Genomic DNA, 26,520 nt, shown 5'->3' with positions numbered 1-26,520 from the left:
TTTGGTGTTATATGTGTGTGTTGTTCTGATTATAATTATACAATTAATTATAATTATATAAAAAGGCCTTCTTTCTGTAGGGCCTTTGACAGTGTCTCCCACAGCATCATTTGTCACTAAATTGGAGAGATGATAGGGGTTTGATGAATGGACTGTTAGATGAATGAGGAATTGCCTAGACAGCTGCATCCAGAAATTTGCAGTCAACTGCTCAATGTCCAAATGGAGATCAGAAACAAGTGCTGTCCCTCAGGGGTCCATAATGTCATCTGTAGGGTTCAATATCACCAGTGACATGCAGTGGGTTTGAGTATGCCCTCAGCAAGTTTGCGGATGACACCATGCTGAGCAAGTGCCGTTGATTTGCAAGTGGGAAAGACATCAGGCTAGAGTGGTGGGCCCATGTGAATATCGGGAAGTTCAGCAAGGCCAAGTACATGGTCCTGGTCTCCACCTGCATCATGGCATTCCCCAATCTGTACAGGCTGGGAGATTAGTAGATTAAGAGCAGCCTTTTCCACAGGGAGAAGGACTTGGGGATACTGGTGGATGAAAAACTGGACATGAGACAGCAATGTGTGTTTCAACCCAGAAAGGCAACCATATCCTGGGCTTCATAAAAAAAAAAAAGTGTGGCTAGCAGGTCAGCAGTGATTCTCCCCCTCTCTTCAATGACTAACAAGTTTAGTTGGTTGTTTGGTTGGTTTTTTTGTTTTTTGCTTCCAAAATGAGTGTTTGAATATTACTGCATCCAGAGACCTCTGTTAGCTCCTACTGCCTGCTTTTCTGGTCATATGAACAGTTTCCTTGTGCCCTTAGCAACCTGCTTTTACTGTCTTCAATGTGGTGATGCAAACCAAATGTGAACTAAACTTTATTGGCATCTGGGTTAATTGCACTGTGACTCATCTTCTCCTGTATTACACCATAAACTGTAGAAAGGCTTCTCTGCATCTACATTTCTGTTACCCTCTTCTCTGACTCATAGAATCACAGAATGGTTAAGGTTGGAAGGGACCACTGGAGATCATCTAGTCCAGCCTCCTAGCTCAAGCAGGGAGCCCTAGAGCGTGTTACTCAGGATTGTACCCAGATGTTTTTTTAATATCTCTAGTGAGGGAAACTCCACAACCTCTCTGGATAATCTGTTTCGTTGTGCAGTCATCTGCACAGGAAAGGTGTTCCTTATGTTCAGGTGAAACTTCTATCAGTTTCTGCCTGTTGCCTCTTGTCCTGTTGCTCCACTGAGAAGAGCTTGGCTCCATCCCCTTGGGATCTTCCCTTCAGATACCTATAGACATTGATCATGTTTCAGTTGTCTCTTCTAGAGGCTGAACAGGCCCAGCTCCCTGAGGCTTTCCTTGTAGGAGATGCTCCAGTTCCTTGATCAACTTTGTCACCCTTTGCTGGAGCTACTCCAGGAGCTCTACATCTCTCTGGTACTGGGGTGCCCAGAACTGGACGCAGCACTCGTGAGTCTCACACACACACAGCTAATGAGATGTGGCCTCACTAGGGATGAGTAGAGGGACAGGATCACCTCCCTTGATATCCTGGCAGTGCTCTTCCAGGATACCTTTGGCCTCCTTAGCCACAAGGGCACTGCTGGCTTATGGACAGCTTCTTGTCCATAACCCAGACAGACTCCCAGGTCCTTCTCCACAGAGCTGCTTCCCAGCAGATCAGCCCAAGCCATGTACCTGTCCCCAGGTTCAGGACCCTGTACTTATCTTTGTTGAATTTCATGCAGTTCCCCTCTGCCCATCTCTCCAGGCTGAGGTTCCTCTGAAGGGCCGCCCTCTGGGGTATTGGCCACTCCTCCCAGCTTTGTGTTGTCAGTGAACTTGCTGAGGAAGCATTTGTCCCTTCAACCAAGTCATTGATGAAGAAGTTAAACAATACTGGGTCCAATATTGAACCTTCAGGGACTCCACAACTGACAGGCCTCCAACTAGACCCTGTGCGAATGATAATGACCCTCTGGGATTTGCCATTCAGCCAGTTCTCAATCCACCTCACCTTTCACTTGTCTGGTTCACATGCCTAAGTTTGCCTATGTGGATATGATGGGAGATAGTGTCAAAAGATTGGCTGAAGTCCAGGCAGACAATAGCCACTGCTCTCCCCCTCATCTCTCCAGCCAGTTGTCCCCTTGTATGCCCCAGCATAAGTTGCTATGCAGCTGTGAAGCATCTGAATCATCTGTGAAAAGTGCATGCTCTGAGAGGAAGATCATACTTACCACTGTTTAGCTGATTGCAATGGAGTTACATTTAGTTACATTTTTGTACAGGAAAATAAAATATGGCTTGGCTGCTGTTCAACTCTGACTTTTTTGTGTTGTTGGTAGTTTTAGTAGTATCAGATCTAACTAAATTGGACACTTAAGAAAAATCTGTATGGATTTTGTGGAAAACCACACATTTGCCAAAAAACAGGGTTCGTTGAGCTGTTCAGTTCTCTTTTTCTGATTTGTTAGCCAGTATTTGGCAATTACCAGCAGCTGTAGGGCAGGAAGAGATAAGTGAAGGCAGAAGAGATCTGTGTCAGCTAGTTCATGTCATGTAAGGCCGGTCTTTGACAGCCTTCTTTCTGAAGAGCAATGTTAAAAAGTCAAGGTGATAGAAAAAAGCAATATTGGAACTTTTTGTGATACTTAGAAAATATTTTTCTTCTCCTCAAATTTGCACTTGAAAGGGACACTGAAAGCAGTAGTTTAATTGATTTCTTGGCAGACATCAGGTGAGTAGTACAAAGAAAATGCACTTACTGGCTGTGTCTTCTCCCCCTGCCCTGTAGAGCTGTCCCACAATAACTTTCTTATGGTCCAAGAAGAGATCAGATAAAAAGGAAACATGGAAAAGGTTAACATGTTTCTGCTCTTGTCTATCACAATTCTTGTACAGAGTCCCTCCATTCCCAAAGAAAGCAAAAATTAGAAATTTATTATTTAGAGTAGCTCTGAGTTTCACGTTACGCTTCTTTTCCATGGTAGAGAAAGTGATTAATTTGTTTCAATAAATATGATACCTTTTGATCTGCTGGTTTGTGTAGAACAGTGGCATCTTCTTACACAGGGCTCAATTCCAAGTAATTTTTTGTCTTTCTTTTAAATGTCAGGGAACTTGTCCCAGTAGCTTCTTTCTGAAAAACCTCAGTTTCGTCTTCCTTTAGACGCAGCTAAACCAAAGCATTCCTTCTCAAATGATTCCTCAAACTTGCCAAGTTTTCTTTCTTTGTGTGTTAATGCATCCACCCTAATCTGAGCCAGGATGCACTGATTTGGTTCCTTAGTACAAGACTGCTGATGCACAGAACCACAGCGATGGGGAGGAAAGAAAAAACCACTTAAAAAGGGAAGGGTTCCTTCTTGATCACTGTAGCAGTCCCCTAGCTTTCATTTACTACTTACAGTGCCAAATAAGAATAAATTAAAAGATACAGAGGAAGAAGTATCTATTTTCAGGGAAGTTCTGCTTAAACACTGTTTTTATTACTGCTTTTGTTTCTTCTGCAGAGTGGGAAGGCCCCAGTTAAGGACATGTTCACAGATCTGAAAGATGGAAGGAAGCTTTTGGACCTTTTGGAGGGTCTGACGGGGAAACCTCTGGTAAGGGAAACATCTGAGCCATATTTCCATTTATTAGAAAAACCCAAATGAATGAATAAACAAAACACAAACTGAGGCATGTGATTTTTAAAAATTTTAATTTATTTAATACCCTGTTTTACTTGTAATGTGTACTTGCTCTCTGCAGTTCCAGTGAAATTCCCATGAACTCCACTCATGAGCTACAGGGTCAGGCTGAAGGTTAACTGTGTAACCCTCTCTTGAGCGTTTACACGCTGTCTAGCAAAGCATGTAAAACCAGCGGTGTTATTCATATAGTGTAATAGAGATCTTTTAAAGGTCTGTTTCTGGATGATCAGGTATACCTGTCTTCAGCTGGATCCCTGTGGGCTTCTAGTAAGCCTGTGAAAGATCCCTTAAAGAAAAAAAAGAAAGTAAAAAGACAACAGCTAATAGGTAAAAATCTGCATCTCCATTGAAAAACTTTGTCAACTACAGACAGGAAAATGTTGAAAACTGCTCAAATTGTGTATGGGAAAGTGTGTGTGGCTGAAAAGTCTTCCCCTGCTAACAATGATGGCTCTTCAGAAAGATGCATGAGATATGGTGAAACCTGTGCCATTACTTGGGATTAATTTCTTGATTTCACTTTTTATAATAAGTCCCAAATTTCTTTATGGACCTTATGAGGAATCTTCAGTCATATAAAATTTCATGTTACAAGCTTACCTTGTTTTTTATGCAGATGTATTTTACTCGTATATTTAATAATTTGTGGTGTGTTTTGAAGTGTGCTGAAGACAACAGGAGTTTTTTTTGTTTCTAAGTTGCTTACTGTGTTGCAAGTTCAGCTCCATGCTCTTGCAGTATGATCACTTTCTGCCACAGGAATGAAATTATGGTGATTAAAGGCAAATGGAGTGGCAGGTATTGTCAAGAGTTGGAGGTTTGTTTTTTTGGTGGTTTTTTTTTTTTTTTTTTATTATTCCCCCTGATATTAAAAGGAAGGGAAAGTCAGGAAGTGTAACTTCTTCCCAATATGCAAAGGTTTAGCAGGCTTTTGGTGCCAGAAAAACAAATTGCTGCTTGTTCTCTCTTAGGAGCCAAAAAATTTCAACTACTCTGGCAAATGCTCAAAAGCCTCAGATTTTCCCCAGGAGCTCTTTCTTTGCTTTTGCATTGCCAGTTTATAGTTCTGTAGATGCTGGGAATAAAAGTTTTGAACTTGCTGAAGATGAGCTGAAACACATTTTGAATCCAAGCCTGTCCTGTGCCTTGAATTGGGGAATATTGTTCTGACCAGTTTTCATTTTGAAGTTGTTGTGGATGATCTTGTTTGGTTTTTCTTACTACTACTAAAAGAAAAAAAAAGTTAAGATCTGGAGAACTTTTCTCTAGTTTTGCTTGGTATGTCCATTAATTCTGTTGTTCAACAGATTGTAATTTTTTATTTTCAGCCTAAAGAACGAGGTTCCACACGAGTACATGCCTTAAATAATGTCAACCGAGTACTACAAGTCTTGCATCAGAACAATGTGAGCATGTTTTTTCACAACTTTTTGAGAGATTTTTTTAGTTTACTGTTGTGTGTAAATGAGTTCAGAATGCAGAGAATAAAGATTTTTCGTACCTAAAATGAGACTTCATTGAGACAGGTAAACTCATCATAGTTTCTTACCTGATATAGAATTTCAGTGTCCAGCAATTTTGTGAGATCTTAAAATGCAAACTTAATAATGGTATTAAGTCACTAACTGCAGAACTGTGGTTTGTTGAGATGTGTGCTGCTACCAAGAAAAAGGTGCCTTGAAACTTTGCAATTGCATAGCTGATGAACACAGCAGGATAAAAAAATAATTTCCAGTAATGCAACATAAGTTGTGCAGAAATCTGTAAGGGGATGGCAGGTTTCTTGGATCTGTTTTTTGTGTCCTGCTCTCAGTTTCGAGGAGGGTCTTTTCGTTGACCTATCAGCTCTGTGTCAAACGTGTAGTGTTTCTGATTTGCAGCTTTGGTAACTGATCAAAAGAACAAATAAGCAAACAAAATCAAGTCCTCCTTTAAGAAAAATAAAAATAATAATAATTTGGTTTAATATTTGTTGTACTGCTTGGAAGACAGTAGTGCTATAGTAAAGTGATTTTAGTTTTTCTTCCTTTTTTGAAGAGCAATTCCTGATAAGTGTGCTCTCTATACTTAGAATTTCTATTTGTGAATGTCAGGTCACTAAAATAACTTCATAAGAACATTTTGGCAATAAAATACATCAAATACAAGAAGGCATGGGCATATTTATATAAACTGCTGATTGAGAGTGATACCAACATGCTGTATTATACTGCAATTTCCCCTCTGTGTTGGTGGACTAGTGTCATATTTCTTGGAAGCAGACAAAGCTAGCAGTGGGTTGTTTGTTTTTGTTCTTTGAGGTACTGTAAATATTGATTAACTTTTTAAAGGATAAATAATGAGTTTCTTCAGCTTGAAATTGATTTATTGTACTATAACAATAAATGAAACAATACTGAATTGCAATAAATAATTATTTCTTCCTTAAGCTGACAGGATCTGGGTTTCTGGAAGTAAACAGATGGTCTTAGTTAGCTGAGGGTTGTTAAGGTCACGTACTTGATTTATGCCTACTGCTTAGCTTCATTAGAAAGTGTGTTGTGTGTTACGATGGAGGGAAAAGGCATCCACTGAGAAGCAGTTGCATTCTGTTGCTTGAGAGTTTGTGGGCTGTGCAATATTCGTAACTTGTGAAATAATTTATAGAAGTGTTTAACTATATATTGCAAGGATCAGACCAACCTACGGTGTAGGGGATCAAGTGATCCTGTGAACTTTGTCCTTTAAGTGGAATGGTTCCCAGTAAGGAATTTCTACTTTTTTGATTTGTCAGTCAAATTAAAAAAAAAAAAAATTGTGGAGCAGACTTGCTTAACTTTTATTGTCGTATCAGATCCTTCCTGCTTGCATTTCTGTTGCTCAGTTTTGACTGCTGGTATGCACCTGTATATTAGAGGAGAGAATAAAACTCTTCCAGTGGAGTATCTTCTTTGGTGCCATCTTTTGTCATGCTGTTTAAGCAGTTGTCATGACAAATTCAGATGAACAGTTCTCTGTCAAGTCTGCTTTTCTCTGTAACTATTTACTTCAGAGCACTTTGTAATACTTGGCTGAACAGCCAGGGATGTGGGGTGGAGTTGTGACTTGAAGCTGTGATAACAGTGTTTAATAGAGAGTTGATCCAACCTTTCCAGGTGGAGTTGGTGAATATTGGAGGAACTGACATTGTTGATGGAAATCACAAGCTGACACTGGGGCTGCTGTGGAGCATTATCTTGCACTGGCAGGTGAGAGGCTGCTGTGAGATCTCTTCCTTTCCAGGAATCATGTACATTGTTCTGCTGGGATTTTTGCAAACCTTTCCAGGCTTTTGGTGGCAGAAAACACTGCTTCTATTTTGGGCTGGTAAATAAAGGCAGGCCAGTGTTTGGTTTCTGCTCTCAGTCTATTGGCTGCCTCCCATGATCTGTATTCTTGTATATGCCCAGTTGTGCTCAGCCGCTCAGTTTAGTTCCTGCTGGTGTGAATTGCAGAGAGCCTTTTTGGGCTGAAGCATTGTATTTATATTCCTTCCTCAAGGACTTGAGGCAGGTAGTGTTTTACTGTTTAGGTAGCTGTGTTTGGCTTGCATCTTTCATGCTGCTCTGTAGGTTTGTTAGTCTCATAGATTGAATTGCTCCTGGTTTATCCAAGTATCTGGGAAGATCATTGAATTCACTTGGAGGGACTTTGGTAGATGTGTATAACTAGTATGCAAACAACAAACTACTTTTGTTGGAGGAGCAGGTATATTCTTCTTGCAGAAAGCCTATACAAGCTGTATTTTTAGTTTGTTTACTGGTGGAAGCACAGCACAAGGCAGTGAGGAGTATTGTTTCCTATGCTTAGCACAGACAGCACCAAGGAGCATGGGAGGATCATAATGTAAGAGTAATGTGTCATTATTACTTGAAGCATCATGGCCTGAAGACTGCTGCTCCCAAATTTCATGTGAGGAATTGGAGTTTGATTCATAGCTTTTCATGGGGAAGACCCCTTCATGACTAGTGAAGTAATTTGGTTTTGTAAGGAGGAAATGGGCATATGTCTGTAAGGTGTACTTGTTGCTGTCTTGCAGGTAAAGGATGTCATGAAGAACATCATGTCAGATTTGCAGCAGACCAACAGTGAGAAGATACTGCTGAGCTGGGTTCGGCAGTCCACGAGACCTTACAGTCAGGTCAATGTTTTGAACTTCACCACGAGCTGGGCTGATGGACTGGCCTTTAATGCTGTGATTCACAGACACAAGTAAGTAGCAAACAGCTTATCTTCGACCTAGCGAAGTAAACAGCTTTTTTCCTGTGTCTTTATGCTTGAGCATTTGACAGCTTCTAGCTTATTTTGGTGATTCATTGTCCAGGTTTTTTGTTTGTCTTTTGTTGTGGTAACAATAGCAGTGGTGGGACATTGCCAGAGCCTGGATAAGGCTGGAGTGTAACATTGAGTTCCTGCACATGCACAAACACTTGCTGATTGGAGTGGATTTACATCCCACTTGCTATGCACTTTACAGCGACTATATTGAAAGGGTCTCTGTGGGGGAAGGGGGAGTTGACAGTCTCCTTCACCTGTGCTTCCTTCCTTCTGCCTGCCCTCCTCTGCAAATAGAAACATTTCTTCCATTGGATATTGCCATATAATTTTGATAAGAGGATACAGAAGCTTCAAAATGAAGGAATGAGAGACTCTGTAGCTTTTCTAGTGTTTTTTAATAATCTTGCTTGGAAGACAATGTATGCAGCTCTTTCAGGAGAACTGTGGGGTAGAATATCAAAGGATAATAGAACACTTCAGGTACCTGTAGAGTTTGTTCATTATACTTTATAAGAAATAGTGTTAAAGCTTCTTTGCACAGGTCTTTTCTGTTCTTTTTGATTTTTGAAGAACTCTTCAGTAGTTTAAATCATCATTACAGATTCTATTAAAGATGCATACCTTTTTTTACTTCGTTTTAAAAAATCTCCTCTTTGAGACCTAGTGGGCAATCCATTCTAATCCAGTGTCTTTTAAACGAAGTCAGCTCATTGCTTTGCAAGGTCTGACTGTTCTTACCCATAAATAACCATTTAAATGTGGAAAGAGTATAATAATTTCTAGAATTTAACCAGACCTCCTGGCCACTAGGTATTTGATACAACAAATGCTTTACAAACACTCATGTTTACACCCAGCAGATGCAAAGTGTTTGCAGAACATACCTTGACTTTGAGCCCGCTCTTAAGTGCATGCCCATTTGGCCTGTGGTAACTGCAGTAGGCTCTGTCACAGGCTCGCTGGCATCAGGACAGGTCTGCCCTGACATACCTCTGTGTCTTGTGGACCAGAGCTGGCTTGTGTTCAGCCTACACAGGTGTCTAAGGAGGGCCTGCACTGCACAGAGGGCTTCTGCAAGTTTGGAAAGAATGTTATGCAAAGACAGAGGAATACTAGCAAAGGTCTCGCTGTAATTTATCGTAAGTATTACTAAGTCCCTTCCCTGGATGGTGTGAGCAGTAGTGGTGATTTTCCTACCAGCACCACTGCCTGTAGTGGCCTTGCTCTGCTGCTGAATGTGTGAAGTTTTTGATGGAGAGTGTGCCAGCTTGAGACATAAATGAAACCTAGGTGACCTGAGAGAAGCAGCAAAATTAGTTTTAGGCTGTTTGTTGTCCTTATTTTGTTATGATTATGTGCTTAGGCTTTGCAGGACCTGAAGTCTGTGAGCTCTGCCCTTTCCAGAGCACTGTTAAGTAGCAAAAGCCTCAGCTGAAAGCTTTGACTGAATAACTGTGCTTTCCTGTGGCTTCCTAAAATCTGGGTCTGAGCCTTTTATTCCCTATTCCTTGGAGCCTGACGGCTGCTGGCATATCAGAATTCAGCTTTGTTGTCCCTGGGCACAAGTTCTTTAGTCAGAGAAGCACCATTTTCCCCACACTTTTGAGAAATCTTGAGCTGGGCTTCTCTTTTCAGCTTTGAAGTAGAGACTTTAAAAGCACTTGCAAGGAGCAAGGAGATTGGGGCAGGTTGCAGGAGTGATAGGACAACAAAGCTATTTGGCTTACCCAGACAGTAGTGCTTTCCTACCTAAAGGGCATTTTTCAGTACTGCTTTTTTATTTTAGTTTAATATGACACTTAAAAGAGGAGAATCTTCGTGGATTCCATTAAGAGATTTTTTTCTTCTCTTTGTGTCTATCAACAATTGTTAGTTGTACTACCTCTTGGCTATGATATCTCATAACTCTGTAACACCTGACGCATGTAAGTAACCTATTACCTCATATAATTTTATTAGCATTTTACTGTACTGGTGTCTCTCATTTTCTAATATTAGCTTAGCTCCTCCTTGAATTAATTCTGCTTTTTGGTTCGATTTTCTCACTCTTAGGTGAGTACCTAGTTGCGATTTATTGAAACTTTTGTTTTCAAACTCAGTGTGTACTAAAGATTTATAGGAATCTGTGGTTACTCTTGTTGCTTTTGCATGGATGTACAATATTCCACGAGTGTCTATGTATATCTTTGTTCCTGCTCTTCCTGCTTTCTTCTGGCTTTTTGCTTCTCAGACTGTTGGCTTATGGCCTTCCTGTTTTACAAATGTAATGACTTGACAGATGATAAAGGATACTCTTAGGTCAATTTACAACTAAATCAAATATTAAAAGAATTAAAGGCAAGCCCATCTCTTCCTTCCCAAGTTCTATAAAGTACAGAATCGATAGCAGTGTTTTGATGAGAAGCCACTATTGCAAGAGGATGGAAGGTGTTTTAATGGCTCTGCAGCTGTGCTGCTGCAGCATTTGGCTGGTCATGCCCCATGGGTGTAGGTACTGCTAGGAATGGGCCTCGTTTGCTCCCTCTGCTTCCTGTTGTGTGCTCTGCTCTTTCCCCTTGAGACCCACCAGTGTGTTTTGGGTGCACAGCTGGACTGGAGGTGTCCTTGGGTTAACACTGATTTTAGATGAAAGCTGCTGACACTGCAAATTGATCAGCTTCTTGGCCTGATTTGCATTGTGACTCATGAGCGCTTGTGATGGGGTGTTTTCTTCTAGGCTGGTTTTTGTTATTGGGGGAAAAGACCACAGGGAAGGGTAAGTGAGTGGGGTGGAGACCACTGTTCCTCCTGGCTGTGGTGGTTTGGGTTGGTCACTGAGCCATATCACAAGTTTGGAATGATGTTTTCCAGGAACAGAGTGACTCTTGTGTGCCTGATACAGAAAATGTGTAGTAACAGTAATGCTATGAAAGAAACCGTTGAGGAGGACTGGTTCAGGGATAAATTTTAAACAAAGCTTATATGTTCTTGCTAGTGGTATTTGATCTCCTGTTGCAGTCAATGACTTTGTTTAGGACACAGAATGGAAGGTGGATGTTGCTGTGGGCATGCAGTCAATTAATTTGATGGTCAGATTCTCACTAATAACTACAAATACATGCTTTTTTTTTTTACATTTGTGTATCTGCACTTATGTTGGTATTTGGTATATATGTGTATGATTATATTACTTGGGTAGCTACCATCATATGAATAACCTGATGTTCTGCAAGGTATGGAATTTTCTTTTGGATAAAATTTGCTTTCTTCCTTGTTTTGCTTTTACTTTTAGACCTGAGCTGTTCAGCTGGGATAAAGTTACAAAGATGTCCCCGGTTGAGAGACTGGAAAATGCTTTCAACATAGCCAAGAACCACTTAGGAATTGAGAAACTGTTGGATCCTGAAGGTGGGATATAGTTATATTACTTGACAAGAAGTTTGTTTTGGGCTCTCTTGAAACAAATTTCTTCTAGTGATACTAAGTATGGATAAAGATTCCATCAGCTTTGTGCAGTGCTATTTTATTTCAAACCTTTAAATTTGTATTTAAAATAATGCCATTTGTAGGGGAAGAATATGCACATGTGTAGGCTTTGGTGTTTTGAATATTAAGGTTCGGGTTGACTTTCCATCCAGAAACTGTCTGAGAGAGGTGAAGTTGGTATGCTGGCTCTATTTCCTTTTAGGCAGGAGTTATGCTGCAAGCGTGTGTGCTTTTGAGGTGTAGTAGAGCATTCTGTAGAATGGGATGGTTTAAGAGCTCATAATTGATTATTTTTTACATGCGCACTGAGTAGCAGTAGCAGTGCTGTGAGTACATACTGCCTGGGAATGCCTACCAGGAAACCTTTATGGCTCCTTTTTAAAATACTGAGCTGTTATAGCTCTGCTTTGAAGTGAGCCTCCAAAGATTCATTCTGTAAGACAAGATCTCAAACTTCAAGCACCATTTTCTTGTGGGGAAAAAAAAAGTATTAACTGAATGGGTACTGCTCATAACCCAAGAGAAGTGAACCTGGTTCAGTGAAACTCTTTCCAATGTGGAAAATAAGAAAACTACCTGACTAACAATAGGAAGTGGGATAAACCCTAAGTGGAAATGTTTGTTTATGTAGGATGTTGTCCTTGAAATACATTTCTGCTTGGGAGATGCTTCAAAACGATTTTCCCCAAACAGATTTTATTCCTTAGTAACTTCATGTCTGAGTTCTTGATCGAAAAGATCAAGACTTTTAATGTGAATTCACTTCCAAATGTAGAAAAGTTTTTTTTTTCATATTTTTTTTCTTCCTTCATGCTACTTTTAAAGTATGTCAAACCTGGTCTCTAAGTTAAAAACTTATGAAAATTAACAGGAGCATCTGTGATTTGTACAATATGTGAATTGTTACCTGTGTTCTAGGTAATGATTTAAAAAATTGTCTTCATTTATTTTTCCCCATGTTTTATCTTTTTGATGCAGATGTTGCTGTACAGCTTCCAGACAAAAAGTCCATTATTATGTATTTAACCTCTTTGTTTGAGGTCCTTCCTAAGCAAGTCACAATGGAAGACATTCGGGAGGTGGAAACCCTTCCGAGAAGATACAAGCAGGAGTGTGAGGTTGAAAAATTCAGCATGCAGCAGGTGTCTGTCATCAAAGTCAGCCTTTCTTTTTTTGACGTATAATTTTAGCTAATCTTCATGTTTGTCAGTTATCTCTGGAACCTGCCTTCTGTCTTGAGCAACACAGTTGGGAAAATATGAAAAATCATAGCATCATCTTTGTCATTAACTTCAGTCTTTCTGTCTTCCTTTTTTCTGATACATGTACAAAATCCTGTGTATTGAGGTATAAGTTCCATTTGTGTTATGCTGCTTTTTTTATTATTATTCTTTGTTTCATATGTCTTGATCAGCTGAAGAGGGTAGTCCAGAATCTTTAACTGAATTTGCCATGGAACTTGTGGTGGTCAGTGTTAGTCATGAGGTTTTGGTTGGTTTTGAGATTCACTGTTGAAAGAGGAAGATTAAAGTTGTATTTTCTATCCAGTTTTTTTACTAATGAGCTTTCATTTTGACTTTGACCTTTCTCGTTAAAATGTATCCAATGATTACTTTTAACATTTTATGAAAGATTAAAAGAGATCTTAGTTGTTCTGTTTTTAATACCATTTGGGAGGGCATCTTCTGTACACTTCTAAGACATCTCTTTCCTCTTGGCTGCCTAGACTGTAGCACTTGAAGAAGACCAGGACAGTTCTAGAGCAGAGACTCCCAGCACAGTGACAGAGGTGGATATGGACTTGGATAGCTACCAAGTTGCTCTGGAAGAAGTCCTTACGTGGTTGCTGTCAGCTGAGGATGCATTTCGGGAACAGGAGGAAATATCTGGTGATGTTGAAGAAGTCAAAGAACAATTTTCCACCCATGAAGTAAGCTTCTCTTGAAAATTCTTTTGTTGTGATTTGGCTTCTTTTGTATGTGTGTGTGTAAATAAGCTGCACAACTTCCATTTCCTTGTCTTTATTCAAGGCAAAATCAACCTTTTTAGAAGAACCTAGAGCGGAGTATGCTTTGAAACCTTAATCTATTTTATTAAAATTTGCCTTTGGTGGCTGGATTACTGGTGTGCATAATACAAAGGCAGTCTGATCCAGGCTGTCGTACCTCCCTGCTGCCAATTACTAAAAAGCCTGGTCAGCCTTATGCCACTTGCTGCTAAATGAGGGTAATGCTGAAATTGATAATCATGTCAATTAATTCTGCGATGATTAGGATAGTTTGTTTCAAAAATATATGTTGATGTTTCCAAATTTCTTCTTGTTTCCACATTTTGGTTTGACTTTGTTCTAAATCTGAACAAATGTCCTAATGCTGCTAGAAGTTTATTGTCATGTTAGATGTTTTAGTTTTCTCCTGTCAGCTTACTGTATAAAATAGAATATAGAATTTGAATGGTAGTCAATATGAGGAATTTTTTCCTTGTGCTACAGTTTTAAAGCCATGAAGCAAAGGAAGAAGTGTTCTGGATTTACAGTAAATGTGTTTCTAACTCGTAGGGTTCTAATTGCTTTCCTACAATACATTTCAGATCTTGTTTTATGTTCTGTTGGCCATAGGTAAGTTTCGTATTCTTGGTTGAGGGAAGAAGGCTGTCTTCTCCCAAAAAGATCTTTCATTGAGGTGGTCAGCTGTTTTTTCTGATTTATTGAATCCAGAATTTTTTTAGTGCATGGAAAATTTAGTGTCAAGGAAAGGAACAGGTCTGCCATCTTCATGCATTTGATGGTGCCAGCTCATTCTACAGCACTGTTTTAAACATAATAATTTTTTAGGATATTTACCAAGTTATAAGCTCTGATAGGACCTCACAGTGATGTCTGCTTGTACTATTTCCAGGCTTTTATGATGGAACTGACTGCACACCAGAGCAGTGTGGGCAATGTTCTGCAGGCTGGAAACCAACTGGTGGCCCAGGGAAATCTGTCACCCGAAGAAGAGTTTGAGATCCAGGAGCAAATGCTGCTGCTGAACTCCCGCTGGGAGGAACTCAGGGTGGAGAGCATGGACAGGCAGTCCCGGTGAGTTCATGGTACATAACCTCTTCTAGAGGTTCAGGACAGACCTCTGGTACTTGCTGTGTTTTGGAGAATTTGGTTTGCATCCATTGGTAAGGCTTTTTTTTAGAATTAACATTGCAGTTTGTGACACAAAATCCACCTTCATACTTTCTAAGGTGAAACAAAAGGAACGAGTATAACTGATGGGGGGGGCGGGGGGTTTGGTCATTATGTGAAGTAGTTTGTGAATTGTTATGTAGCTGTGCCAGACTAAATACATGGTATTTAAATGCAGTAGTTACATAAACTACTGAAACAATATTAGAAACGCATTTAAGTTTCTCAATACAGTGGATGTGGATATCTATGGGTATTTACACAACTAAAAATATTTTAGAATAATTTTTCCTGTATGTGGGTTACCAGGGTAAGAGCTGCACATCAAGGGAGAAACTGCATTTTGTTGCAACTCTCAGCCTAGACTTTAGTACCAGCAAGCCCCCATTGGAAGAAACAATCCCTGATGTAAATTGCATAATTCATGAACATTTTTTATTGAGAAAGAAACAAGGATACTTATCTGTGTTCCTTAGCTTAATGGTGAAAATTTTATTTGATGATAGATAACTATGTATGTATGGCCTTGCTTCTTTCCTATATGAACTAGAATTTAGTTCCTTTCCTTGGGAAACCTGTATCTGAAGTAACTCTGTGCTTCCCCCTGCAGCCTGCATGACATGCTGATGGAGCTCCAGAAGCAGCAGTTGCAGCAGCTGGCTGACTGGCTGACAGTCACGGAAGAGCGCATTCAGAAGATGGAGTCTCAGCTCTTAGGGGAAGATTTGGAGTCACTTAAAAAACAGCTAGAAGAACATAAGGTAAACCTTTTGCCTGTTATGTGATATGTATAGGAGAAGTATTTGGAAGATGTGTCCATTGGTGGATTCCTTAACTGAGAAACTTGATTGTGTCAGAAGTTACATATGGCTGCATTTGGTGTTTGGAAAAGGATGGTGATGGTGTAGAAAGGAATTAGAAGCCTTAACTTCATACTTGAGCACTGCTGACTAGCAGGAACTATTGTATTTGCTTCATGCAGTAAATGAAACCTTTAAGGAAAATTGTTACCCTTTGTGCAGAGAATAAGGCCTCTCCTGGTAAACTGTTGGTGTGAGGAACAGTATGAAAGGTACTTTGGACAAACTTGCCCTTAATGACTGGCAGGCATTGCTGAAGTCTGCTTGAGACTTGCACATTAAAATAATGTGGGAGTTAAAATGATCAGGGCCTTCCAAGTCACTGATTCCCTGCTTTTACAGGAATTGCATTCTGAGGGGATGCTTAGACACTGCTTTTTGATGTGTGCAATGTTTTGGAAGTGGTTTTTCTCTCAATTGACTTTTTGGGTTCAAGTCCAGCCTTTCTATCCTGCAGTGTTTTTGTGAAGGAGAAAGATGTCCTTTTGATATTTGTCATGGTTGCAGCTTTCCTTTTCATGCGCAGTGCTGAGGTTTGACCTTCTCCCCAGCATGGGACATACCTCACGGAACAAGAACACTGGAGTATTTTTTGTCTGTGTAGTTTCCTGTCCCACATTTGCATTCTTTCCTTTGTTTTCAAAGTCTGGGGAGTTTGAGGCATGTGTTTCATAGAGTAGTTTAGGATATGCTGGGATAAAAAGTGACATTTACAGTACTGTAAAGGTGTGTTGATCTTGCAGAGATATTTTATAGTTGGCTTTAGCCATGGAATCTGTTCTTCTACAAGTTGTATGAATATTTAAATCTACAGATTTGTTTTAAACTAGTCAGGACTGCATGTTTTCTGCGTTTTTTGACTTCTTAGGAGTATCATGGTCAGTTATTGCACTGATGCTTATGAAATTATATTGGCAGTTCTTAAGAGATGAATGTTCTCAATGATTTCTGTTTGGCATGCCCTATGTTCCTTTCTTATTAACAATAGCAGCTTTGTGTAGCAACACTTAAGCTCTTCTACCTATAATATCAGACATGGAAAGTCAATGAAGTTGTCATCTCATTCTCTTGTGTAGCAACACTTAAGCTCTCCTACCTATAATATCAGACATATGGAAAGTCAATGAAGTTGTCATCTCATTCTCCTAGTCAAGTATGGGGCATACAACTTAAAGCGCTCCATCTTTTACAGCATTTCATCAGAATGGTTTGGGGTTCATTTCTAGCAGCCTTTTGCTTACATTTATTCGAACTGTGCAGGGTTTCCCAGTGGTAAAATCTGTGCTTAACTGTTGAATCTGAAGAACCAAAGTTCCTTAACCACAGCAGCTGTGATAGTCACTGTGGCCAAAATAGCAGATTAGCAAATGCATTCAAAGTTGGTAACCTCTGATTTGTTCTTGTAGAGCCTGCAGAGTGACCTAGAGGCAGAACAGGTGAAGGTCAACTCCCTAACACACATGGTGGTCATTGTTGATGAAAGCAGTGGGGAAAGTGCAACAGCTATTCTGGAGGAACAATTGCAGGTAAAATCTTAGAGCAGTCTTTTTTTAAAATTGTAGTATTAGGAAATTTGCATGTAATTGTTAATCAAAATTTTTGTGTTTGAAGACAATTTATCTTTGAAAGTAATTTAAAATAACACTTTCTTTAGGAGTAATAATAAGTTAAAGAATTATTAAATCAGCTCAAGCTAAAACCTGCAACATTGCTTTACAATTCATGTAAGTTATTTTCCTTAGGAAGTTAAAATCTGACAGGAAAAATATTTGAAGACATGAACACAATTTATCTAGGGAATATCATATGAAGTCTTTTCCTGTCACTTAGGACTGTAACCTGGAGTACAGTGAGTATGAGACAGAATTTTTTCAAGCAGAATTCATGCTACTTTGTTCACTCCTTTTTAAGTCAATCAAATAGCTCAAAGACTTGAGCAAAAGCAGAGTTAGGGCCATTGGTAAGTGTTTTTGAAAGTGTTAATCTCCAGCTCTGGCAATGCAGCAATAGCAGTAATGGATGGGGAAGTAGATAACACTGTAGAAAGCTGTTAATGTGAAGTAGAAATGATGCTTTTGAATATCTGGTTTTGGAGTTACTTTGTGAGGTTTGTGATCGTTCCTGAGTGTTTTGTGCTTTTGTAGAGGCTTGGTGAGCGGTGGACAGCAGTTTGTCGTTGGACTGAGGATCGGCGGGTCAAGCTGCAAGAAATTCAGCTTTTATGGCAGGAACTGCTGGAAGAACAGGTGAGTAGCTGTTCAGTTTCTCAGAGTGACTGGTCGATTTGTGGAAGGCAAAAAAACAACAAACCAAAAAAGCCCAAACAGTCAAACCCCTGACTGGGGTTGAGCAACTCATGGAAAAGAAACCTTGAAGACGTAGATTTTGTTATTGTTTGGGTTCCCAGTGCTTTTTGAGGACTAGAGTAGCTCTGAAGTGGAAGAGAAGTATTTTTTCAAAGTTTAAGAATAAAAGTTTATAACTCCTTATAAAATAATTTCCAAGGTATCTTGTAAAATGCCCAAGAAATAGGAATACCTGTGATACTTAAATACATTGTCATTCTCCTATCTGATAGTTTTGTAACTACAGAAATCTTCCTAATTAAGGTATATGTGCTTCCAGCATGAACACATGTACACAGTTGTGCAATACTAATCAATAGATAACTATGTTAAAAATCAGTAACATCGAGCATTTGGTCACTCTAGCAAAGCATGCAGCTTGTTTAATTTTGCTGAGTTCAGGTGAACAGTTGAATTATGAAGAAGATAGCCCTGTGATTGTTTTCTAGCTCTGGTATTGTGTATTTTACATATAAAATACTGTTCAAACACAAATTAACTGATGGCATAAAAAATATGGTAACACAGTTACATGTGCTGTTTTCCTGCCTAGTACTTGAGGTTGTTTCATTTCTCAGCTTAAAATATGTGATGTTTTTGTCTTTAAAGGTTTTACTGAAATTCGGGGTTTTTTTCTTAATGGATTATATTTATCACTGTAAGCTGTTGTTTAAACAAGGCAGTACTCACAGGTTGTTTAGACATTTGAAAGAAGTAGAACAGTGCTGGTATAGCTACTGGTATCAGTTGTTGCCTGGCTTCTTTGACAAAGATGTTTTGTCTGTGTTCTTTGGGGCTGCATGTGTGTTTCTCCCTTACCCCTCCTATATCTGTTTGTAGTATATTGATAAGCTGAATTTGTAGCTCATGTGACCTTGTTGTTAATATGGACCCAAGGTTAAGATTCTGGTTTATCCCATGCCAAGTATTTGTTTATATATGTTTCTTTAAAATAATGCTTTGTCAACTGTGTGTGTGTAACCAGAAAATTGTGTGCTAATGTTTTCTGGCAAATCTTAGGCATGGTAACTCGGAGTTGAGAAATCAGGATTTCCCCAAAATCCTTGCTGTGTATGTTTGAAGTATGGACTTCAAGTGCTCTTATTTTTGATGACACTATGTCATCCTGTCAACATGTTTGTCCCCTTCTACCCTTACATTTGTTTGGGGACCATTGCAATACTTTTTAAGTGCCATAATTGGTTGGAGCTGAACTTTTGAACTCAGCTTTTTAAAATTTGTGTGTAGCTCTGTTGCTCTGTAAAAGTGAAGCAATTGGTGTGTTTAATGTAGAATGTCAGATAGCAAATAATGAGGAAATAGAAGTTTGTTTTAGGTGGTTTAGATGAGCCTTTTTGTACTCGTTCACCTGAACATGCATTTATTACTAACAGGTTTCAATTACAAGTCCTCAAGAATGATAAAGTGCCTTATAAAAATTACTGTCTGAAACTACTTAAAAATTGAATACAAACACTTTGGTAACACAAAAGTAACCAAGACACTTAGTTACAAGCATTTTTTATTTTGCCCAACCACATGGAGAGATGAGCAACAGTGATGCATCAGCCTTTTTGTGGCTGCCTAGAAATCTTTTGTACACCACATTGTCAAGTCAACACAATCCTTACCACTCGGGAAACAAATTCCTCAGTCAGTGCCAGAGACTTCTTAGCACTGTGGTAATTATGTTTCAGTTTTCTAGGGAGAGTTATCCTTGACTGCTGATTTAGCAGAAATTAACTGAATGCATGAAGGGTTTTTGAGCTCCTCTTATGCATAAAATATGTTGGCTGGTATGCCAGCATGATTTTTCCAGACAGTATGTGGTGTTATAATTCTTTTTTTCACAGCCTCATGGCATTTCCACCACCATCATATTTCCTGTCTGTATATTTTGCATATTGGTTTACATTGGAAATGTAAACTGCCTTAGCCCTGTGGCCCAAAGTTGTTCTAGTAAGTACTGGGACAGTGCCAAAAATATACGTCTAGAATGGGGATCCTAGTGGCTGTTGTAAAGTGTGTTGTTCAAAGAACAAAAAGGTCTGTCCTGCTGTATGATTTGTTTTTAAACAGAGAGGAACAGCAGTACACCAATGGCTGGGCAACTGAGCTTGATAGAGAGGTGGGCATCCTAGTCGATGGAGATTGCTGTCCAGCTGCAGAATTACGTGGGAACGTAATATAGAATACATAAAATCCTTCCTGGTACTTGATGCCAGTTATTGCTGGTGCTACTACAGGAGTGCTGTGTGGCTGAAGAGAAGTGAGACCCAGGGCAGGTTTCCTAGGAAAACAATGGAAAAAAATAAAGATCCCTGAGTTAGAACTATTCAGAGCAGGCCACTCCAGCTGCCAACAGTTAATGAAATAGGATTTGCTGCAGTTGTTTTGCAGCTGAAAGTAGGTACCATAAACAGGCAGGTGCCTAATTAGTATCTGAGTCTTTGATCAACTGCCTGGACTAAAAGAAATATGAATTACTAGTGGTGTAACTTCTGTGGGAAAATGTTTGTGACAGCTGTGTTTGAGTCAGAGGAAGAAGGGTGGAAAACAAAGCATACATGCTATTTTGACATATTCTAATATGATTTATAAATCCTGTGTTAGCTTTATGGTGGATATGTTTGCTGTATAAATAATTTTGGGGGAGGTGTGCTCTGGTATATTGAGAAATGGTTATGTTGAAACTGTTTTGCAGGAAGTATTACTTACTTCCCATATCTGATATTTTTGTCCTCTTTTATGTGCTATTTTTGCCAAAGTCAACTGAAATTCCAGCATATAAAGACTGCAGAACTGTGCTTTGAATGCAAAGATCTTAAAGAAGCAATTCTCAATAGCTGTTTGACAATCTTAGTATTTTCTTGTGCTCTTTTTCTTATGATCTGCAGTGCTTATTGAAAGCTTGGTTAACTGAGAAAGAAGAGGCTTTGAGTAAGGTCCAGACAAGCAACTTTAAAGATCAAACAGACCTGAGTGTGAATGTTCGAAAACTAGCAGTGAGTACTGATATCCTGCTCTGTCCCATCAAATCTCATAGACTAGATGAGTGGCAAATTACAAGTTTGACCCTAGTAGGAGCTGTGAATGCATGATACATTAGAAGCCAGGCAAACATTCTTTCCTTGCCAGATTCTTGCACTTGAATTTAAAAAATATGTATTGCTTACTCCATGGCCATTCCATGTTGGTGTGCCAAAATCTGGAACAGCTACCCTAGATTTTTGGCAGGGTTTGGATGTTATTGCAGGCTACCAGTCAGCTGTGCTTTCCAAAGTATAGGCTTGGGGTGTGGGCTTTTTTAAATTTCATTGGAGTAGCTTGTACCTGAACTAATAATTTGTAACTGTTACTAAAGAGATACTGCTGGTTGCTCTTAGCAGTGGAATTAAAGCTTAGGGGAAGTGGAATACTTGACGTCATATTTTAATTTTTTCTTTTAACTACAGATTTTAAAAGAGGACATGGGTATGAAACGACAAACACTAGACCAGCTGAATGAACTAGGTCAGGATGTGGCCCAAATCCTTGGAAATGGCAGAGCATCCAGTAAAATTGATCAGGATCAAGAAGAACTAACGCAGAGGTGGGACAGTTTGGTTCAGAAGCTAGAGGATTGCTCTAACCAGGTATTTACTTTAGGCTTTATTACTTTTTAGCTTTTTATATGACTGTATGTATGCAAACTTCACTGTGTCAGCAAAATTGTCTAGGCATCAGGCTGGAGAGGTAGTTGAGTGCTTTTTCACGTGGGGCTGACAAAGCTGCCTATGTTTTTGGTCTCCAAAAGCCCAAGTTGTTAACCTGACTAGTACTATTACTCCTTTCTCACACAGATTAAGCTTCATTTTTCTGATGAGTAAAGCAGGCTGGGCATGTATTATCAGTCAATGCAAATGCCTTTAAATATTGTAAGAGTGCTGGGACTGGATTAAATCTGATACTAAAAGAAAACAAAGGCAAAACCCAAACCCCAGAATAGATAAATAAATGGGAGTTATGCAAGTATTTATGCTTTGTGAGTATGATTTCTCATCTGTTGAACATAGAGTAGTTGTTTGTTTGACATGTAATGATGATAGCCAAGCTGGATTGTTCAATGTTTATTTTAGTATTTTGAGTGCTTGGTAGTGTTTTTATTTAGAAAGAACTCCTACTAGATTCTGTGAGAGTTTTATTTGACAGCTTTATAACTCATATGTGGTTTTTTTTGTGATATTAATATGTTATGGTGAAAACCATGGCACTAATTCATGATCCATTTAGGGTATAGTGAATGAGTTGTGCAGTCTGAGTAGGGGTTCTTTTCAGCCATGTGGCTTTAATTTGTTCTTGTGTTTGAGTCAAAGCACTAGAGAATGCCAATTCCTGTCTCCAGCCCTTCACTCCCCTTAAATATCAAGCACATACTTAGAACTTACAGGTTGAGTCTCCTGGGACTTACCTTATAACCTGATAAAGAGCATGGGAGGTTTCTATTGACTTGAGTGAGTTTTAGGGTCAAAATCACTATGTATCAGCTCTTTGAGATCTAGGCTTGGTTTTATGGAGTGAAAATGCAAAATGTAGAATTGCTATCAATAAACTCCAAGTACCTTGGTTCTTTTTGTGAACAAATTATGAAAGAAAATACATACACGTTTTGTTAATCATAGTTCACTTGGACTTGCATGATTCTAATTGAACTGAGAATGTTGATGCTTGGTTTCCATCTGTAAAATGAGAATAATGATCTTTTTCTTGGAGTGCACCTGTGATAAAGGTGCTTCATGACAGCTCAGTGTGGTCATTTGGGGGAGTGAATGAACAGGCTTTTATGACTGAATAAAAGAAAATAAGAGAAAGCAGTTCAGCTTGAATAAAAATGTTACATAAATGTTGCCCTAAATTATTTTGTGTAGGTAACTCAAGCTGTAGGAAGCGTAGGAATGTCACAGGTTTCACAGAAGACTGCTGCAGAAACACCATTGAAGGAACAGGTAGTGGTTAAACAGTCCAGACAGGAGTTGCCCCCACCACCACTCCCAAAGAAAAGGCAAATTCCAGGAGACAGTGAAGCAAAGAAAAAGTAAGTATACGTCACTGCCACTTTCCCTTGCTCATTAGATGCTACAGAGACTGTCTTGGCTTTTGATTCTTCTTCTATGCACGTGAGCAATACTTAAGTTGTAGTTGTGAGGTTCGGCCTGGGGGCTTGACTAGATTACCTCCAGTCATCCCTTCCAACCCTGACAATTCTGTGATTCTCTGAATGGGAATGTAATGTTATATACAGCCTTGTTTTCAGAGCAACAGAAAACCTGTGGCTTCCATTAATTTAAAAGGAAAACAGGGATGTTTTGTTTCTCATAGAAGCAGGTCTTCAGTCCTTTGTACCTCAGCTCCTTTGCTGAAAATATAGAATTATATTTGCTTTCCTTAGGAAAAATGTCTTTTCATCTTTGCTTAAAAGGTGGCATTTTGATTGATCTATTATTTATTTCTGATCTCCATAAAATATATGAGAAAAATGGAAGAAACTGCACAAAAAAAGAGGCTCAGAAACATTTTCCATCTCCCTTGTATTTAGTAGTAAGAATATTATTACACTGGTGTCTCCTTTGAAAAGTGTTTCTGGAGTGGCTGGCTGGTTTGCCTGTATAGACTCATAGAATGATTTGGACCTTAAAGCTCATCTCATTCCAACATCCCTGCTGTGGACAGGGATACCTTGCACTAGACCAGGTTGTTTGGAGTCCCATTCAACTGGGTCTGGAACACTTCCAGGGATGGGGCATCCATAGCTTCTATGGGCAGTATCTTGTCACTCTCCTACTGAAGAATTTCTTCCTTATATGTGATCTGAATATACTCTCTTTCACTTTAAAATTTACTCCTTGTCCTATCAATACACTTCCTGAACAAGTCCCCCTCCACTTTTCTTGTAGCCCTCCTTTAGGTACTGGAAGGCTGCTATCAAGTTTTCCTGGAGCCTTCTCTCCTCTTAGGCTAAGCAATGTTTAATAATTTGCATTGAATTCTCTTTATTAACTAGCATACCTAAAATTAAAGGAATTGTTTCAAGGTAAATTAAATGCTGTATGCTCAACATTTTTCTTTTTGTGCTTGGCTAAGGAAATTAGCATTTCCATGAAGTGTTACTGGTTTAAATCATTGTCAGGTCATTTAGAGATATGATAGAGGCTGCATCAAGACTAGGGAGTCGCTGTGCTAGGTGATGTGTATTTGCACAACGAAGAAGAGATGTTTATTCATTTTTTTCTGGAGGATGAATGGAGGTTTGAAGGGGTGAGGAACCTGCCCAAACCCTCTTGAGGATACTGGTCAAACTGTCCAAGCTCTGGTGGGGGTGGTGTCTGCGTGTGGGTGTCCCAGGGCAGTAAAGCAGTCAGCAACCCATTTAGATTTTGAGAGCAAAAAAAAAGTTTTATCTGTCATCTGTTTTCCTAGAGTTCAAAACTGCATGAAAAACAGTTTTTGTGTGTTTCCACTTACTTATGTTGAAACCAACAAATGGCCAGTAAGTGGAATTTTCCCATGGAAGGTTTGAGAGATTGACAGTTGCATTTATTGGGGTGCTGTTATTCCATGTTAGGATTGACACTGTTAAATAGTGTAATTGTAATATGACCTGACTTGTGGTCTGTACAGTGTACCTGTCCATCTCTCAAGTTCTGTACAGTACTGGTTAATTTGAGAGTTGATTGGGGTTTTTTTTCATGGTGTCAGGTTGTAGCTTAGAGGTTGGAAGAATAAGAAAGTTGTTACCATAGGTATGTCCATTATAGACAAAACCAGTAAGCTATAAGCTAATCTTTAGTCAGGGAAGTGTACAGAAATGTTTGTCAGCTGTCACTGCCTGTGTCAGCTTTTCCTTCAGAGAAAATAGTGTTGCAGACTTATGAAACTTAGAACTGCAATTCTTCTTTGTCTTGTTCTTGAAGTTTAGTTCATTGCTTTCAAAATACTCAGCATTGAGAGATCTGTTCTGTAACATATTAAAACAAACAGTTATCGTTTGTGTGAAGCTATGTGTAAAAGAAGAAAGGAAAGATAAATTGCCTCATGTATTCTCAATTTGGTCCTGAAGGCTAATACTGTGGGTATAATTTTTATTATGGTAGGCTTTTGGAAGTCTGTCTCTACTCTACTTCCTGTGGGTGGTAATATGAGAAGTACGAATTTTGTGTACATTGTTGCTGGTTTGGGATCAAATAATGTGCTGAACTTTAAGACTTTTGATTTTTAAGACAGAGTGACTGAATGGGGAAAAAATGAAACAAAAACCAAAAAACAAACCACTCTCTGACCTTTTAAACTAGGTTTGATGCTGAAAGTGCTGAGCTCTTGAACTGGATTTCGAAATCAAAATCTGCCATTCAGGCTGCAGACATCAAAGAATATAAGAAGATGAGAGAGACTTCAAGCATGAAAGAAAAGTTGAAGGTAAAATGGGGAGATGGAGCATGTTTCAGTGAATAGTATACTTTGTATCTAAGCTGGCTGTCAGCTGGAGGTGTGAGCTGATCCACATGCTTTGAGGGGATTAAGTCTTTTAGTTAAATAGTTTCAGAACTGGGCATACATGGAAATCTCTGACCAGCTGGACACATTTTTTGCTGGTGGTATTGCATAATCCAGAGGAAATTTTAAAAATGTGTACTACTGATGTCTCCTTTGGAGTTCTGAAAAAATGTCTGTCTTCAGGATTATTATCTTTTACAGTAAGTAGCATATTTTCGTTTCATGTTTCACAGTTGGAAATGGCCTTGATTGACACCACTTATATAATTTTGGTAGAGATAGGCCAGTGGGGTGCTTAGAAACTCCTTGAATCATGCCGTGACACTCCTCAAGCGTTGTATCACCCAGGGTCTAAAGTGGTTTGTTGTTTACAATGCTTGGACACGTTGTTTGCTCTATTAATTTTGGAGAAAACCTGATTGTTACAGCTTGTGTGCAATATTGCTGACCTGCAAGACACACTACATAATTTTACAGAAGCTTGTGGGAGCTGTGAAATAGCCATTTTATTTTCTATTCCTTCTGTGTCAGGAATGTATTCTTGCCTTTTTCTGGTTCTTGAGCATGCTTAGTTAATGAAGGCTTACTGGAGCTTTAGCAGGACCTGAATCTGCTTTTGAAATCAAAAACAATACTTAAAAATAGGTATAAAGAGGCTCCTCCTTAGTGCTGTAGTGCAAAATGGTGCCAGTAGGAATGTTTGGAATGAAAGTACTGTTGGAAATAAAAACCAAAACAACCATCCCAATATTTTATTTATAGATCTTTATGACTGTTTATAGCTCCTTAAAAAAGAGGCTCTGAAATGAACACCAGGTTCCCATGAACAGTACTGTTTTTAAATGATTGGACTGTAAGTGGATAGGATAGAGTTTGTTCTTCCCAGCTGTGCAAATAAGTGCATGTTTCTGAATTTACTGTAGCAAGTCTAAATCAGAGTAATGACCTTTGACATGAGGTTCAAAAGATTTTAGTTTGGAGATACTTCGTTGTAATCACAGAGGATATTGAAGTTGTGGTTTTGCGGCCAAGGAGCTCATGTTTCCTCTGTGGATGTATTGTACCTATTGACTCACAAAGGAATATTCACCAATATGTATAACTTGTGGGAGGACCTTGATCCTTTAAAAATCTTGGTAGTCAGAGAAT

At 39.1% G+C, this 26,520-nt stretch overlaps 1 protein-coding gene across 1 annotated transcript in view; it reads left to right on the top strand.

Annotated features, from left to right (window-relative positions):
• UTRN (utrophin) overlaps positions 1-26,520 on the top strand; it is a 324,375-nt gene that overhangs the window by 34,944 nt on the left and 262,911 nt on the right. The window contains exons 3-17 of the mRNA XM_082303315.1: positions 3,518-3,610; positions 5,029-5,106; positions 6,835-6,927; positions 7,758-7,930; positions 11,268-11,383; positions 12,440-12,603; positions 13,188-13,391; positions 14,359-14,540; positions 15,247-15,397; positions 16,903-17,022; positions 17,641-17,742; positions 20,739-20,846; positions 21,297-21,476; positions 22,749-22,915; positions 25,170-25,293. Coding sequence (XP_082159441.1) covers positions 3,518-3,610; positions 5,029-5,106; positions 6,835-6,927; positions 7,758-7,930; positions 11,268-11,383; positions 12,440-12,603; positions 13,188-13,391; positions 14,359-14,540; positions 15,247-15,397; positions 16,903-17,022; positions 17,641-17,742; positions 20,739-20,846; positions 21,297-21,476; positions 22,749-22,915; positions 25,170-25,293 — 2,055 coding nt within the window. The remainder of the gene's footprint in view (positions 1-3,517; positions 3,611-5,028; positions 5,107-6,834; positions 6,928-7,757; positions 7,931-11,267; positions 11,384-12,439; positions 12,604-13,187; positions 13,392-14,358; positions 14,541-15,246; positions 15,398-16,902; positions 17,023-17,640; positions 17,743-20,738; positions 20,847-21,296; positions 21,477-22,748; positions 22,916-25,169; positions 25,294-26,520) is intronic.

This window comes from Coloeus monedula (assembly GCF_965178545.1).
Source record: "Coloeus monedula genome assembly, chromosome: 2".
Classification (NCBI taxonomy): domain Eukaryota; kingdom Metazoa; phylum Chordata; class Aves; order Passeriformes; family Corvidae; genus Coloeus; species Coloeus monedula.
Note: the sequence above shows the minus strand (reverse complement) of the source record. Positions and strands in the feature narration are given on the sequence as shown.